We start from the raw sequence: 18,537 nt of genomic DNA on the forward strand, positions 1-18,537 counted from the left end.
TAACTCTCCATGCTTCTCCCAGTCCCTGGAAACCACCATTCTACTTTCTGTGTCTATACATTTGACCACTCTAGGAACCTCATGCAAGTGGAATCATATATTATCTGTCTTTTGTGACTGATTTCTTTCACTTAGCATTATATTTTGAAGGTTCATCCATGCTGTAGTGTGTGTTAGAATTTTCTTCCTTTTTAAGGCTGAATGATATTCCCTTGTGTGAACGGAACACATTTGTTTATTCATTCATCTAATGATGAACACTTGATTTGCTTCCACCTTTTGTCTATTGTGAATGCTGCTACTATAAACATAGGCTTACAAATATCTTAAGGAGCCCCTGCTTTCAATTCTTTTGGGTATATACTCAGAAGTGGAATTGCTAAATCATATGTTAATACTATTTTTAATTTTTTGAGAGCATGCCATACTGTTTTCCATTTTACATTCCCAACAACAGTGCACAAATGTCTAATTTCTCCAAATCCTCACCTACATGTGTCATTTCCTGCTTTTTTCTGACAGTAGTTATTCTAATGAGTGTGGAGTTGTTGGGGTCCAGTCTCAACACCACTGTGGGTACCCAAAGTTTGGTGGCAACAAAGGAATGAGAAGAGACAAGTTAAGAGTGAAAGGTGGGGAGCCAGGGGGCCAGTGCAAAATGTGCAGGCTGCAAAGGCTCAGAGCTCTGGTCTCCACACTATTTACTGAGTACAATCACTTAGAGCTGAGAAGCAGATGTTCAGGAGTGAAACGGGGGAAGGCAGACAGTGTATCATACACGTAATCTATAGCAGTGGCGGTTTAAGTAAATCTCCTTTGTGCTCAAATAGTTTATCTTTAGTTAGCGGTGGGACTGGGCTTAACTAGGAGCCTGCATATCTAACCACATTCTAATGCTTCAAAGGAGTGTCTTTCTCCTTGAACACAGTGTTTATGGATAAGAGAGCAAGTCTTGCTCAGAGCATGGGAACATAATGGTGATAAGAAGGCTTTCTTGTTCAGAGGCCTCTTGTGGTTTTCAGCAACTTACTGTCTCATATTTTTATGGCCAGTTTATGCAGGCATCCCATAAACCTTTCTCCCAACATGGAGTGGTATTTTATTGTGACTTTAATTCACATTTCTCTAATGATTGGTGACACCGAGCTTTTTTTTCCATGTGCTTATTGTCCATTTATATGTCTTCTTTGCAGAAATGTCTATTTCACATCAATTACCCATTTTTTAATCAAGTTAATTCTTAGTTGTTGAGTCATAGGAGTTCCTTATATATTCCAGATATTAATCCTTTATCAGATATATGATTTGCAAACATTATTTCCCATATGATGGGTTGCCTTTTCACTCTGTTGTCTTTTAATATATAAACATTTTGTATTTTTGTGTAGCCCAATTTATATTTTCCTTCATTGTCTGTGCATTTGGTGTTGTATCCAAGAAGTCATTGCCAAATCCAATATCATAAAGCTTTTCTATGTTGTCTTCTGAGAGTTTTATAGTTTTAGTTCTTAGCTCTAGGAATTTGATTCATTTTGAGTTCATTTGCACATGGTGAAAGGTAACGTTCCAGCAACATCCTTTTGCATGTGGGTTTCCAGTTTTTCCAGTAGCATTTGTTAGAATGACTGTCCTTTCTCCCATTGAAAATCTTAGCACCCTTGCCAAAAATCATTTGGCCATATGTGCAAAGGTTTATTTCTAGGCTATTTTATTTCAGTGGTCAATAAGTCTCTATGCCAACATCATACTGTCTTGATTGCTGTTGCTTTGTAATATTTTGAAATCAGGAAGTAAGACTTCCAACTTCATTCTCCTTTTTCAAGATCACTTTTGCTGTTCACTCTTGAGATTGCATGTGAATTTTATGGTCAAGTTTTCTATTTCTGGAAAAAATGTCATTGAGATTGGGATTGCATTGAAACCAAAGATTGCTTTGGTTGGTATTGACATCTTAACAATATCAAGTCTTACAATCCATGAACATGAGATGTCTTTCCATTTATTGTTATCTTCTTTAATTTTTTTCATCAATATTTTGTAGTTTTCAGCACATGTATCTTTCACCTGCTTGGTTAAGTTTATTGCCAAGTATTTTATTCTTTGTAATGCTATTGTAAATGGAATTGTTTAAATTACCTTTTCAGACTGTTCATTGTTAGTATGTAGAAATACAACTGATTTTTGTGTTGACTTTGTGTTTGCTGCTTTATTAGTTCTGTCAGGTTGGTGTTTTTGTTTTGGTGGTATCTTTAGGGTTTTCTACATATAAGATCATGTCACCTATGAACTACTCCATTAAGTTTTATATTTTAATTATATTTTATTTCCACATGTTCCTTTTGATACTTTTTCAAATCTGCTGGGTCATCCTTCCTATTTATTTCCTGCTAACATTTTAAGTCTGTCTCAGGAGATACTAACTCTGTTGTGTTCTCTCGTAATTCCAAATTATGTGGCTCTATTTCCTATTTCTATGTCTGGTGTGTGTCCATTTTTGTTCATGATGCCTTGCTTTCTTGCTGCTTTCTCTGTGGGATAAGTATGTGTTTAGTCCAAGACGGGGAGGGCGGTTTCTCCAAGGAGGATTTGTAGTTCCTTATGCAATTGTTTTAGGGTGTTACTAGCCTAAATTCTGAGCTTGAGGGGTTTTTGGACCATCTATGTATTGTGAATTAGTGCGGCAGCCCTAAGGTTCAAGACTGGCAGTGACTCCCAGGGTTGTTGGGGGCAGATTTAGGTTTATTTCTATTTCATATTTATACCTGGGGTATAGCCCTTTGGGGTTCCAGTCTTAGGGAAGGAGGATCTTCTATTTGACTCTTCACTTTGGACAGGCCCTGAACACTTACCTTCTCTACAGTGAGGCTGTGAAACTCAAGTTCAGCTGCTTGGACAAATGCTCTCAAGGCACTGGCCTCAGTGCTTAGCTAGTCCCTGAGTTTTCTTCTTTACTTAGTTCTTGGCCTGAGTACTCCTGTCTTGCCAGCTCATGAATTTATTTTCTATATCTACCTAAGGTTAGCATTTTTCATTTTCAGAAGGAGTACTAGTCAAGACAGCTGTGTCCACCATATTGCCATAGATACAAATGTCTCCCTGAAACCTGAGGTCTCATACCATCAAGATTCTCACCTTACCTTGCCAACCATTCCTTTGGTATCTTTCACTGACCACTGAGAAGTGGTCTTCAAGCCCCAGTCCTTGGCAGTACAAAGGGTAATTAGGGAGCATTGACCTACAATTACCTAATGCTACTATGACAACTCCCCAGTAATGGAACTCAGCCTACACCTCTTACCCAAATTGCAGCCTTAATTTCACTATAAAATTCTCTCTGGCTGCCTTACCAAGTTCCTTGTTTATATCGATATGACTACTTTCTTTTCTCCAAATGTAAAATTTTTAGTTTAAATCATGAACAAAGCAATGTTTTCCTTTCAAACACCCCCTTTTTCCCTAAGTCTATCCTAACTCCAGGTCTTATTACTTCTTTTAAAGACGAATCCAACATGTTTTGTTCACTTACCTGCCTTCAATGTGTCTACTTTCAAATTAATCTTTCTGGAATAGTTTTGATTCTATCCCTCCCTCCCCCCCCAAAAGCTTAAAACTATTCCTTATTTTCCCTCCATGATAATTTTAGTTCAACACATTTTGAGCAAATGCTTATTAAATGCCATGCAGTCTACAAAAATTTGGGATACTGTCAGTTTTCCATTGCTGCTGTAACAAATTGCCACAAATTTAGTGGCTTAAATTAGAACAACTAAAATCTATTGTTTTGCAGTTCTGTAGGTCAGAAGTCTGGTGGGGTCTTATTGGAATAAAATCACTCTAGTTCCTCACATCTGTAGGACTAAGGTCCTATTTTCCGACCCAGTTTCCTGCCTTTCTCTTCCGCTCTGAGGGCTTCCTGGCTTGCTCGGGCCTTCCTGGATAATGCAGGCTCATATTCCCATCTCAAGGTCCTTAACGTTAATCACACCTGCAAAGTTTCTTTTGCCACTAAGCTAACGTAGAAGCCACAGGTTCTGGGGATTAGGTCTAGGACAGGGATCCCCAGCCCCCAGGTCACGTACCAGTACCAGTCCATGGCCCGTTAGGAAACGGGCTGTACAGCAGGAGGTGAGAGGTGGGCGAGTGAGCATTACCGCCTGAGCTCTGCCTCTTATCAGATGAGTGGCAGCATTAGATTCTCATGGGAGCATGACTCTATTGTGAACTGCACCTGCCAGGCATCCGGGTTGTGTACTTCTTATGAGAATCTAATGCCTGATGATCTGAGGTCAGTTTTATCCTGAAACTTCCCCTAAACCCCCACCCAATCTACGGGAAAATTGTCTTCCATGAAACCTCTCCTTGGTGCCAAAAAGGTAGGGGACTGCTGGTCTAGGGTATCTTTGGCGGTCTATAATTCTGCCTACCACAGATAGCGTAGGTGAAGAGGGCCTAAATCTGTTTCTGAGGCTTTATTAAGGCAGAGAGAAACAGATTGCAAAAAAGTAACCACTCAGCTCTAAGACATCTATTCCATTGTATCAGAGAGGGCTGAGGACACAAAGAGGAGGAAACTAGAATGTTTTCAAAGATCAGGAAGGCCTTACAGTCTAAATGAGGGGAAAGCTTGCCATGTAGGAATGGGAGTTCTTCTAATAGGAGGAGATAGCATATAAAGTGAGAGAAGCCTGTGAAGTGTTTGGCAGGGTTGGGTAATCACATCTGATTCCACGTGAGTAATGGGAGTCAGGGGCTGGGATGGTGACATTACAAAAGATTAAGATGCTGGCCATTGTGGCGCACACCTGTAGTCCCAGCTACTTGGAAGGCTAAGGCACGAGAATCGCTTGAGCCCAGGAGGTGGAAGTTGCAGTGAGCCGAGATCATCTCACCACACTCCAGCTTGCACTACAGAGCGAGACTTGGTCTCAAAAAAAAAACAAAAGAAGAAGAAAAAAAAAAAGATGTGGAACATCTCATCTTGGACTCTGTTTTCTTTTTAGCATTAATATGAGAAACAGAATCTTATTTCAGGAAAATTACTCCTGAACAGTACAGAGGGCAACCTGAAAGGAAAGGGACTGAGAAAAGGAGACATATGTAAACCTTGCTAACATTTACAAGAGGAAAAGAAATGAACTCAGCGAGTGTGGGAGGGGACAGGTAGATACGAACAGCTCTGCGGTTGGAGGAACAAACCTTGGAGATAAGGAGGGGTGATCTGTGTTTAGTTGCACCCCTGGAGGGTGGAAACTGCTGAGGAGTGAGCCCAGCAACACTGAAGTTTAGAGATGGAGCGGCTGGGCGGTGGGCGACAGAAACTCCTCGGGGACACACGTGGTCCATTTCAGGAGGTAGCTAAACTTCCTACAAAGTTAGTACGTAGTTATGCACTTTTTAAAAATTCAACAAAGTAATTTGGGAGAGCTTCATGGGGAGCAGCACTGAGGTTTAAAGAGCTGAGGATACAATTATCTTCATTTATTTTCTGTGCTAAAACATTTCTTAAAGTTGTGCAACTATTACTATTCAAATATTTTCTTAAATTACCAAATATTTGCTGGATTGACATTATGTTGTTTAACTTTTCCTAATGAGGCTAAACTCCTGGAGCTAGGATACTCATTATTTCTTCCGAGTTTCCTCTCAATACCTAGCATCTAGATAGATTAAAAATACACTTTTTGTGACCTATCATGTAGATAACTTTAATTATCCTACACGAAGAAACAATCATGGGATGATCTGGATGGAATATCTCTGTCTTCATCATTGGCATACACATTGCCTGCCGTTCCTTACTTGCCAGTGTTACAGAATTCAGGGTAAACTGAGGTGGCAGCACAGTGAAGGGCAGCTGTTCATCTTCTCAGTGATCAGCCGCCCCTGCTCACTGCACACTGGAGAAGTGCCTTGTCCAAGGGAGGACCTGCATTTTTAATTGCACTTTATGTTAACTTAAAAACTGGCACTAACTCGGTTATTGGAAGCCACTTAACTACGTTTTGAATAATTTGAGTTTATAAACATACACGATGTACTTTTTCAACTCTAAGTGGTGTGAAATCTAAACAGATCAAGTATTTCCAATGAAAATTTCAGAAATGAGATGTCGTCTAAGTGTAAAATATACACTGGATTTTCAAGACTTGGCACCCCTCAAACAGTAAAAATATCTCAGTAATTTCTAAAAATATTGATTACTTCTGGCAGAAGCAATATTTGGATGTATTGTCTACATATTATAACTAATTTTAAAACATTTATTGTAGCTACTAAAAATGTTTAAATTACACGTTTTTCCCATTATATATTAGATGACACCGAGCCAGATGAAAATAGGATTAAATGAGATTTTCTTTTCATGTAAGAAATAATTTGTCCAATCTAATCATTTTTTTCTAAGAAGTATTTACTTGAAATCTTTTTATTTTTATATGTTTATCTAAGTCCCTCTTAGTCACCAAATCAATGCTTAACAGCTGTGCAAGCCAGTTGGCTTTAGACAGCTCCTGGAGTTTTTAAGGATTATTTCTTGGCAGCTTTTGAAAAAAAAGCACTAATTGAAAGGTTAATCAAATCAGTCATATTTGTATGTTGGTTATATAAACACCCTGTCTCCACCAAAGATTAACAGACGCATTATACTCTACCCAGAAGGCCCATTTATTCTGTAATGATTGTCACTTGCCTTCAAGCTTCTAGGTAGTAGGGAAGTACTTTGAATACTTGCAAATGAAAATTCTGATTTATGAAACGCTTCGGTACTTCCAGGATTCTACAGAATCTAAAATATTTTACAGCAACACCAATTCTACCTGTGGTACATGAGGGGAAAAGGTCAGTTCCACATCTACTCAGAGAGAAGTCAGTATCTCTAAGTTTATTTAGGCACAAAAATACAAGCTTAAAAGTAGACATATTTTGAGGCACAATGTTTGTTAAAAAACAGCTCTGAATGTCTGTGACAGCACTGGTCAGCACGATCTAAAGATATTAGCAGTTACTGCCCTGCTCATCTTTTTTTTTTTTTTTTTTTTTTTTTTGAGACGGAGTCTCGCTGTGTCTCCCAGGCTGGAGTGCAGTGGCGTGATCTCGGCTCACTGCAAGCTCCGCCTCCCGGGTTCACGCCATTCTCCCGCCTCAGCCTCCCAAGTAGCTGAGACTACAGGTGCCCGCCACCACGCCCGGCTAGTTTTCTGTATTTTTAGTAGAGACGGGGTTTCACCATGTTAGCCAGGATAGTCTCGATCTCCTGACCTCGTGATCCACCCGCCTCGGCCTCCCAAAGTGCTGGGATTACAGGCTTGAGCCACCGCGCCCGGCCTGCTCATCTTTAATAAACCGACGGTCTCCTACCATTTTATTACACCTATGATCCAACAAGACGTGTACTGCAACAGGGTCTGGAAAGAAGCGGGATAGATGGAAGTTCCGTAGCGTCACTGGCTCTCACTGGTTGCGCCTGTGTTTAGTGATTGCAAAATAATCTGAATCCGCCCCTGCCTGGGATGGAGTTTATTACGGTGACAAAAAAGGGGCTGGCTTCTAGAAATTATTTCTTGAGGTAAAAATTTACTGGAAAATATTTTGTCTTGAAATTACTTAAATGTGATCCAGTTTGATGTAAATTATAAAAGTTATGCAAAAAATGTGGAATAATAAAGGATTACTCAATTCTAAGTTCAAAAGTACATTTATTTAAAATGTGGGCAAGATATCAATATAAAAGAAAACAGAGTATAAGAAATAAAAATAATCAAAGTACAAAACATTTCAAATCTTTAACATCCATAATTTAGAGATAGCAAGGTCTTTATTTACACCATTTTATTTCTAGTTGAAGTCCCATAACAGTTTTGTGAAAACATTTAAAAACCTGGCAAATGAATCATAAAACCTAATGTGGGCTCTTAAAGTCATATAATACAAAACATAATTTATGTTTCCTCAGAATAAAATTGCACATCTTAAAAAGATGCAGTATATTTATTATATCTGTCTTCCTGCTTTACAGTCTGATCCCCCAAGAAAGCAGCTGGAAAACAAGAGCACGTGAAGGAAGCGCAGCAGCTCCTTGCCAGCCAGACAGCTGGCCCCGCACCGCAGGAGTCCACACGCACTGCAGCCTAGACGCCATCAGTTAAACTTATATGTAGGCTTGTTGAGGAAAACGACTTTCAAACACAAGGCAAAAGAAAAACATGAAACCAAGGGTTCCAACATTCATCACCCAGTTTCAGGGACACCCTTGTAGGAATGCTACAGCCTCTTTCTTACCCATTCAAACCAATCGCTCTGCTGCACACCCACATCACAGGAGGGCCTCAGCCCTGGCACACAGGCTCGCTCAGCCCAGGGACATCAGCACCTGTGCCAGCTCCCCAGGGGATCCATCATGCGGCCAGAGCTGAGGCCCAGCAATAGCTGAAGTGTCCTTTAATTAACATGTACACCACACAGCCCCCAAGAGCTGACATCCCCAAAGCCCCAATACAAACAGCTGATTCCTACCTATACCTTCAGGAGCAGGTGCCGACCTCTGCAATTCTAAACCGTCCGCTTTGGGCAAAATTAATCAAGTTACAGATATGAAAAAAGGCCCCCAAGGTAATACTTACAAGTCACCCATATAACTTTTAAAGCAATTTCTTCCGAAAGTAAATGTAGTATAGAACAGGCTTTCACAAATACAAATATGAATGCCAGAAAAAAGTCTGGAAAACATGCAAGAGTACATATTGTATAAAAACCAAATGCTTATAGCATGCCTCTTATCATTCCTATCAGTAGCTCCTGCAATAATTTTCTAATAGATGGCGGTATGGAATACACCAAGCTCTGATATGAATGATAAGAGCACTTCTGCACCAAGCCTCATTCCAACTAGACAGGCTATTTATGGCTAAACATGACATTGGCTTCTGGGACTGAGGCAAATTTTACTTCTTTTTTTTTTTTTAAAGACAGAGTTTCACTCGTTGCCCAGGCTATAGTGCAATGGCGTGATACTGGCTCACTGCAACCCCTGCCTCCCGGGTTCAAGTGATTCTCCTGCCTCACCAAGTAGCTGTGATTACAGGTGCCCGCCACCATGCCCAAGTAATTTTTTTCTATTTTTAGTAGAGACAGGGTTTCACCATGTTGGCCAGGTTGGTCTCGAACTCCTGATCTCAGGTGATCCGCCTGCCTTGGCCTCCCATCCTGGGATTATAGGCATGAGCCACCGCGTCCAGCCAAATTTTACTTCTTTAAAAGGGCTTTTCTCTCAGTGATATCAAGGTCTTCTGTCTACTATTATAACCATAAGCTCTTTAGGGTTAAGAGGAAAATGTTTGATAAATGTAATTAACTGGATGAATGTCAGTGTATTTAAATGTAAATATACTTAAATGTAATTACCTGGATGAAACAGGCACACACAAAGAGAAAAAAACTCGGCAAGGATGGTATCATTCTGACCTCTGTGCCTTACTGAAGCAGTCCTATCCCAAACACAAAATTCCCCTGCGTAAGGAACGGTCCACTGAGGCTGACACTGGTCAGAGGTGGCAGAGGCTCCCACCCTCACAGGGAGGAGGAGCTCAGCCCTCCAGCCTCATTGCAGGAGCCACAGGGAGAAGTCCTGAGAAAACCCTGGCAGAAGGCCCTCTGCAATGGGAAACGGCAGTTGAAACAGAATTTTCCCATAATGACCTGTAAGGCATGTTTTGCTTCACTGATGGGCTGTTCATACATTAAAATAATAATTCAGAGATTTTTAATAGGAATTCAAATAACAGATGATGAGCTTTATTTTTTCCTGAATGTCTGAAATAGAAAAAAGTCTAAGCGTGTCATTATTCTAGAGACTGACTTTGCATTTTCCTGACACGTTGATAAAGTATTCACTCTGCCACTTCTATTTAGTAGAATTTATTTCCCATCCCAAAGTTCCTGAGTACAAAGGCTATATACGAACTAAATTTCATTTTGAAAACTACAAACTCAAAAATGAGCTGATAAAAAGGAACATGTATTTATTTTTGCAATTATTTTCTATTTTATCTAATTGTCAAATACTTTAATACCTCCATAAACTAGACAGCACAGATCCTTTCTAATTAACATCACCTATTAAAACTGAACTCTCAGCAAGTTAAGAGAATGTTTTCACTAGCAACTCAAATGAATATTCTGAAGAGAAAAGAATTGTTCACTGCATAAATCACGATAGCAAAGAAAGGAAAAATGGCTTGCAAAACAGGAAAGCTACTGCCTTATTAATCTGGGAAATCCATTTCATATCCAACCCATCTACTTTTTATTCTCTTTTGAAAAGGATATGATTCATAGTCCAGCGTTTGTGTGAGTACTCCGGTCAGAACGAACTCTGCATTGTGAACATCTGAACAGGGTGGAAACAGACTGTTAGAGAGATCCACTGCTGTGTGCACACACACTCACATACGTAAGCAGGAAAACGTACCTATGCCTCTGGCAAAATATTCTCGGCATAAATGAAGGTCATTTTCGCAGGATATTAAAATTATTTCCGACAAACTCTAAGGAAAAGAAAACGAGTGTCTCAGTGACCGAACACGGATTCTGATACAGGGCAACGACGGACTCGCCGGTGGACTCCGCTCTACCCACCGAGTTCTGCTTGTGCTCCATGAGTTTCCGGAAAGATGGCTGCTTGGATAACACCTTTCCTCCTGCACACTCTACGATTGCCTTCATAGTGGAAAGACTTGGGCAGATGCCAGGTGTGATGTAAAAATATTTTGCCTAAAATTAAATGAAAATATATGTATTGTGTTCTTAAAATGCTTTAATTTTTAGAGTATATAATTTTCATAGATTCTGCCCTGAGATTTTTGACAAAATTTCTAATTTTATGACATTATGAAGCTACTATTCTCCTGCTAGCACTCAGTCTGAAGTGGAAGAGGAATCCAGCGATGTAAATTTGGAATTTAAGCATTTTCACATGTTAAGTATGCCTGAAGATGATTTAAAGTAACCAGAACTTAAGTCCCTAAAACAAGTCGTTTTGTGAATAAGCAATAATATTGCAAATATTTTTCACAATTTCTATACAATTTTAAATCAGCATTATATTTCACCACACTTATCTGCCCAGCAACAGCCTCTGGCGTAGCATGCTGCCTGGCTTGTATCCCTTTTCTTTATTTTCTCCATATTATTTGAACTCAGAGCAGGAAATGATATTGATGCTTAAGATTTAATTATCTAAAAAGCTTGCTCCTGAGGATACCACAAAATACTATTCTCTCTTAAACTGCAAATCATTTCTAATTCCTGTTGACTCCTTAAGAAGGTTAAAGAACAGATTATCTTTATTGATTTACTTAGTTCTTTGATACAAAAAAAAATTCCTAACTGTTCTAACACTTATCTAACATTTAAAAATCTTTAGTTCTAAATTATATCTATGCACACTGAATATTTTCCCAAGTATCTTCTCCAGCTGAATATACATTTATTGACAATAGTATGAAGTAAGCAATGTCCTCTAAAGATTTATTAAAAGCAGAAAAATGAACATGCCTCTTAACAATTATTCAAAAACCTACTCCTTGAACAACTTATTTCTCAGAGATGTATTTATTAAATTTGTGTACTTATTTTTAAACGTTATAGTAAAGAAAAGTTCTCTAGAGATGTGCTGTGGTTCACAGGAGGAAGACCTCCAGTGGCAATGTCCAAGAAGGAAGCCAAGTGGTAAACGGGATGCAGGGTGAGCCCAGCTCCCCTGGAAGTGCACTTCCCATCAAATCACCTGGTAGTTCCCTTCAGCAGGTCCATGTGTTATGCTTACTTGGACTGATTTACTTTTCCCTTAAAGTGTACCTTAAAGAGTGGAGAAACATGTGCCCGTTTTAAGGATTCTTCCAAGCTGAAAGAGAAAAGTACTTCTGCCTCAGCATCTCGGAGAATGTAGTTCTGCTCATCTGGAAAACAGAACAGCACATACCCTAAAAAGTGTGGACACGTGAAGTGTGGCAGGTGTGACCCACAAAATTCTCACCCATATTCAGGTACGTAATACTACAGCTACATTTACCTGCACGACCTTCGGATATTTAAATCTCACCATTATATTTCATTTACTTCCCTCTAAAAACAGCCAGACCAAAAAAAGACAGGCAGGTATTTTTTCTCCTAGATCAGTGGTAATTAACCATTTGGGGTCCTAAACTCTTGAAAAAAACAGGGCTGGGTGTGGTGGCTCATGCCTGTAATTCCAGCACTTTGGGAAGCCGAGGAAGGAAAGCTGCTTGTTGCCAGGAGTTTGAGAACAGCCTGGGCAACATAGTGAGACTTCATCTCTACAGAAAAATTTTAAAATCAGCTTGGCATGGTAGCATGTGCCCATAGTCCCAGCTACTCAGGGGGCTGAAGTGGGAGGATTGCTTGAGTCTGGGAAGTTCGAGGCTGTGGTGAGCCATCATTGCACCAATGCACTCCAGCCTGGGCAACAAAGTGAGATCCGGTCTCAAAATAATAGTAATAATTTTTTTTAACAACAAAAGTATAAAAAAAGAAAAAAAATTACTGAAAAATATGAACCCTCTTCCCATAGCTGCTCCTCCCCCTCTTTAGCCCCCAACTGTGATTTCAATACACTATTTTAGGAAGTTCACAAACTTTCCAAGCCCACAGATCTCAGGTTAAAACTTCCAGTCCTAGAAAGACAAGCTTTAAATAATCCCATCAGTGTGTGTGTGTGTGTATTAAAAAAGATGTTATATATGTTTTATATGTTATATATATGTTATATGTATGTTACACACACACACACATACAAACTCAAGGACTTGTAGGACATTGGAGTCATTTGGCTGATAATCAATTGTGAATTTACCAAACTTTAAAGATTCACCAAACATACATTCCTTTTAAGTATATAAAAATACACAGCAATTTATAAAGGATAGTTTTATCAATTTTTAAAGACTTCTGACAATTATTAATAATTGACAGATTTTCAGAGTTTTCATAGCAACATTTTAAGAAATATGTCAAAAGTTAAAGATCACAAAATGTTTCAATCTTCCTATAAATATGTCTCATATTCAGAAAACCATTTCTTCTCCTCCTCCTCCATTTCCTACCAACCAAACAGCACAATAAGGCAGCTCAAAGCCAATAATATATACATCAAAAGCAGAAAACAAGGAAAAGTGATTTGGGATTGGCAAACTGGGGTTGCCAAGATGACACATATTTTAGGATTTGTGGGCTATGTATTATTTCTCTTGCATATTCCTCTTCTCTTTTTTAAGCAATATTTTAAAAATGGAAAAACCATTCTCAGCGTATAGACCAGTCTGCTGACTGCTGGGCAGGAGCAACCACATCATGACAGAAACGCAGGGATCTGTTCACCAACGGTGAGAAATACAAATTCAATCCCTGAGTCAACCAGCGGGTAGAAGGGCTTTTTAGGTGAAAGAAGATAAAAAAGGTCTAAAATTTGGAGAAAGAAAAAATGATGAATTAAAAAACGAACAAAAAAAGTACTGTCACACATGAGATGGTATATTTGAAGTGTTACTTTCTAGGGGAAAAACGAAGGCTGATATGCCTTCTGAAGAACTTGTGTGAGATCACCAAGTAGTAGTTAATGTTTATGATAGAGAAAATACCACTGAGCTCAGTGGCTCACACCTGTAATCCCAGCACTTTGGGAGGCCGAGGCGGGTGGATCTCTTGAGGTCAGGAGTTCAAGACCAGCCTTGCCAACAGGGTGAAACCCTGTCTCTACTACAAAATACAAAAAAAATTAGCCAGGTGTGGTCGTGGTGGGCGCCTGTAGTCCCAGCTACTAGGGAGGCTGAGGCAGGACAATGGCTTGAACCCGGGAGGCAGAGGTTGCAGTAAGCCAATGGCAGCACTCCACTCCAGCCTGGGCAACAGACTGGGTGAGACTCTTGTCTTAAAAAGAAAAGAAAGTAACATTGAAAAATAAAATAATACAGCTAAGACGATCCTGTCACAGATGAGACATTGAGATTTTGGTTTTTTCAAACAGGGTTATGTTAACTTAGTAGTAGCAATGTAAAGACTCAACCTGAACATTAAACTTTTCATGGAAGTACAAAAGAAATGAGTATCCCAGAAATTGATTATAATATCGATGTCTCAAATTTTGTTTAAATTACACATCAATATAAAATCCCAAAAACATGCACCTACCAAAACAGGTGTAGAAAACAGTCCTTTCAACAAATGATGCTGGAACAACTGGACGTCCATATGCAATAAAAGGAATCTGGACACAGACTTTACTCTCTTTTAAAAAAAAACTGACCCAAAAATGGAACATAGACCTAAATGTAAAATGCAAAACTATGAAACTCTTAGAAGATAACACAAGAGAGAATCTAAGGGACCTTGAGTTTGGCAATGACTTTTAGATGCAACACCAAAGACACAATCCATGAAAGAAATAATAAGTAACCTGGACCTCACCTATTACAATGGCCAAAACCCAGAGCACTGACACCAGCACATGCTGAGGAGGATGTGGAGCAACAGGAGCTCCCACTCACTGCCGATGGGAATGTGAAATGGCACGGGCACTTCAGAAGACAGCCCGGTGGTTTCTTACAAAGCTAGACATACTCTTACCATATGATCAAGCAATTGCACACCTTGTTGATTTACCAAAAGGAGTTGAAAACATGTCCACACTAAAACCTGCACATGGATGTTTTAGCAGCTTTACTGATAACTGAGAAAATTTAGAAACAGCTAAGATGTCCTTATGTAGGTGAGGGGCTGAACAGACACATTCTGACAATGGAATATTATTTAGTGCTAAAAAGAAATGCACTATCAAGCCAGGAAAAGACATGGAGGAAGCTGGGACGTATATTGCTAAGCAAAGGAAGCAAATCTGAAAATCCTGTATACTGTATGATTCCCAATATGTAACATTCTGGAAAGGGCAAGACTACAGAAAGAATAAAAGCTCAGTGATTGCCAGGGGTCAGAAGGCAGGAAGGAGTGAGTGGGTGGAGCACACAGGATTTTTAGGGCAGTGGAACAACCCTATATGCCGCTGTAATAGCAAAATCACATCCTTACACATTTGTTAAAACCCAATGACTGTTCAAGGCCAAGAGTAAGCCCTAATGCAACTATGGACTTTGGGTGACAATGACCCAAATATCAATGTAGCTTCATTAACAGTTAATAAACATTTCACTCTGGTGTGGGATGGTGACTGTAGTGGGGGTGGCAGTGTGTGTGCATGGGTATGGGTGGGGTATACGGGAACTCTCTGTACTTTCTGTAATTTTGCTATGAACCTAAAACTGCCCTAAAAATTGTATGTTTTTTAAAAAGAATAATTATAAACTGGAAAAATTATAAACTGGAAAAATTATCTTAGGAAATCCTAAAATATGGAAGATAAAATATGAAATATATTTTCTCAATATTAAATGTTTATAATATAACACAGCAAACACTTATTAACAGTGCTATAAAGAAATAAAAGCTAGTCAACCAAAACTTCCCATCAAATATGAACTGTAAACTTTATATACAGATAAAAGAACCAGATTTTCACAAACTGAAACTTGAAAAATTAAGTAAATTGGTCATTCACTAAATTGGCTGCTTGGCAAACTAATTTTCAAAGAATTAGCATGTTCTTGGTTGGAAAAGAAAAAGAATAAGCAAAATCAGAAAGTAATAATAAAGATCTCCAAGCCTGGGTGTTGCCCAAAAGCAGCAGACAGAGCCAACAGAGGCTGGAACATTACAGACCCGCCTTCCCCCCAACCCAGGCTGCTGTATGCCATGCTCCCACAGCAGAAGCTAAGAAATTACACTCACTATTTCTATTAACCAATAGACTATCTCCTTCTAAATTTTATAACATTATACGAAATTGGAAACTAAAATGTTTGTAGTAATTGTTTCTACCATGTTTTTCTTCTGCTTTCATTGTTAAGTTTTATGTTTCATTAATATCTTTTTATTTTAGTGTCGAAAAATTTTCAAAATTTCAATTAAAAAAATTTCTAAATACCACTTAATACATGCGAGCCTCATTATTCACAGATTCCGTATTTGCCAATTTTCCTCCCCTCTGAAATTTATGAACCCACAATCAGTGTCTGTGGCACTGCAGTGGCCATTTGTGGACATACATGGACTGGAAAAGAATCAGTCATCCACATGAACGTTCCTAGCCAGGAGGAACAAAGCCATGCCTTGCCTTCCTGTTCCAGCTGAAATGGTGAATAAGCATCCTCTTTGTGATCTATTTAGGGCTACTGTTTTCAAATCTGTGTGCTTTATGTTGGTGATTTTGCTGTTTAAAATGTCCCCAGCCCTAAGTGCAAGAAGGCTGTGATGTGCCTTATGGAGAAAACACGTGTGTTAGGGAAGCTTCATGCAGGCATGAGCTACAGTGCTGCTGATCATGAGTTGAATGTCAATGAATTAACAATATACATTGAATAAGGTGTCTTTAAACAGAAACACACATAAAACAAGGTTATATATGAATGGCTAATGAAAATGTAGCGAACAGAGGCTCTCAGGAACCTAACCCCATGTTTACCCAGAGGCTACAGTAGAGCATTCACTAACTCAGTGTCTGTGCAACTTTATAGAGCATAACTACCTGAATGACAAGAATTGCCTGAATATCATACTTGAGGATTTAGTTTTTTCTTCAGATTAATGATTTATTCTTTCCTGTGTCTTACTGCCTTAGATACAAAATCATAAAATTTTAACTTTAGTTCTAGTTTTGCTATAAACAGCAATCTTAAGTATCTTCATTTTTCTGGGTTTTCTCATCTGTAAAATTAGACTACATGAACTTTAAGATATATACACTTCTAATTTATTTTCATAAACATGAATTATATTTAAAATCTGTGGCCAAAAATGTGACATGAATCTAAAATATTTTAAATTTAAAAGACGGATTTAATGATGACTTGTGTCTGTTAAGTGATAAACAAGGTGAGTTTAGCCACAAGAGTGTAACAGGACCTAGTAGCACCCCCTGCAGGCCTTGCTTGCTCCACAGCCACACGCCCTGCTCTTCCCTTTGGCAGCTATATCTTTCTGCTTAGGGGGTCGGGGGCGAGGGAGGCATAGGTGAGAAAGTGTGAGAACACGTCAATACAGGGCAAACACTGGCACAGAAAAATGAGCATGTGGATGCTCTAAATCAGGGGCTGGTAATCAATATAACTGCTACATGATGGAGTAGCCAGGGAGTTCAGTTTTAGTGCCAGCGTGGTTGGGGCAGAAAGACCAAATGAGAAAAAAGACTGAGAATTCGGTGAAGCTTGTCATGGGGCATGTGCCTCTGAACTGCTCAACCCAGACAGGGCCCAGGGGAGGATGCAGGACACAGCTGGGGAAGCTGAGAGGTGCCTGGCCTAGATGATGCACTGGAAACACCAACTCTGCAGACACAGGGTGACACCACTGCTATGCAGGACAGTAAGGGCACACAGCTCCCCTGGCTATACAGCCTCCATGAAGAAAAAAATCGCTTAGAATTTATACTTATTTTATACCTAGCAAGGTTCTAAAAACACTTAGGTGTATATCAACCTAAGAAAAAACTATCTTTTACGTGCCATCTCTAAATGTGACTGTTGGTAAAAGAATTTCTCTTTTGGGGCTCTGAACAATGGAAGATGGGCAAGAGGACATAGATGTCTTTCCCTCCTTATATAAACTGATATCCAAAGTGTATTTGAGTAGGACATTTACATACACCTGCTCTCTTTCCAAATAAAGAAAAAAATTATACTTCCCTGCACTTTGAAAAATCTCATTTTACAGCCAGATTCCAAACGAAATATACTAACAAGAAAATAAAAAGAGGGACATAGAGCTTGTTTTCCCCCTAATATTGTCCAATTTACCAAAACTTTTATACTTAGGGTAAAATGCAAAGACATCAATCAAAGGAATCACTGGGGATATGAAATAAATGTATAAATTTAAATGAATAACTATCACAGTTAAAAAAATAAATATTTGTTGGGATGAAAGAGATGAATTCAAGGAAAAAAAAGTTTATTTGGCAGTAAAAACAAAGTTACTGGTGCTGCTCCTTACCAATGAACTTCTGACACCGGAAGCATTCTTCCAGCCACTCTGGCGTCACTATGTGCTTCACGACAGAAATTGCCGTCAGGAACTTCACAGTGCGAGTCACTTTGCTGGCAACGAGATGCGTGCACTTCTGTGCAGACTCTGCAACCTCCCCACCGAGAATGTAGAGCTTCTAAAGGTCACAAGCACAGGTCAGAAATGAAAAAGTTTAGCATCCATAGAGCCACACTGACAAAGAGTAACACAGAGGAATACCTATCTAAAGACAAGGTTTATGACTGTAATTCTCAGCCACAGAAAACAGTGTGACAGGTAAGATGAAACCTATAACTACAGGAGAAAAATAAAAAGGAGAATTTATCATTTATATTTCTGTAGTTTAAATCCACACAAATCAAGATTAAAATACGAATTCTCCATCAAACATCA

At 39.1% G+C, this 18,537-nt stretch overlaps 1 protein-coding gene across 7 annotated transcripts in view; it reads right to left on the reverse strand.

The window, feature by feature from the left end:
• Window positions 1-7,967: 7,967 nt before the first annotated feature.
• The window catches only part of PAXIP1 (PAX interacting protein 1), a 60,052-nt gene continuing 49,482 nt past the window's right edge, over window positions 7,968-18,537 (reverse strand). For all 7 annotated transcript variants that reach the window (XM_077997788.1, XM_077997790.1, XM_077997792.1 and 4 more), the window contains 6 exons: window positions 18,112-18,280; window positions 11,854-11,954; window positions 10,633-10,767; window positions 10,466-10,541; window positions 10,320-10,384; window positions 7,968-8,148 (listed from right to left, as the gene is read on the reverse strand). In XM_077997788.1, the coding sequence (XP_077853914.1) occupies window positions 8,137-8,148; window positions 10,320-10,384; window positions 10,466-10,541; window positions 10,633-10,767; window positions 11,854-11,954; window positions 18,112-18,280 (558 nt within the window). In that variant the 3' untranslated portion in view covers window positions 7,968-8,136. The remainder of the gene's footprint in view (window positions 8,149-10,319; window positions 10,385-10,465; window positions 10,542-10,632; window positions 10,768-11,853; window positions 11,955-18,111; window positions 18,281-18,537) is intronic.

The sequence above is a fragment of the Macaca mulatta genome, chromosome 3, assembly GCF_049350105.2.
Source record: "Macaca mulatta isolate MMU2019108-1 chromosome 3, T2T-MMU8v2.0, whole genome shotgun sequence".
NCBI lineage: Eukaryota > Metazoa > Chordata > Mammalia > Primates > Cercopithecidae > Macaca > Macaca mulatta.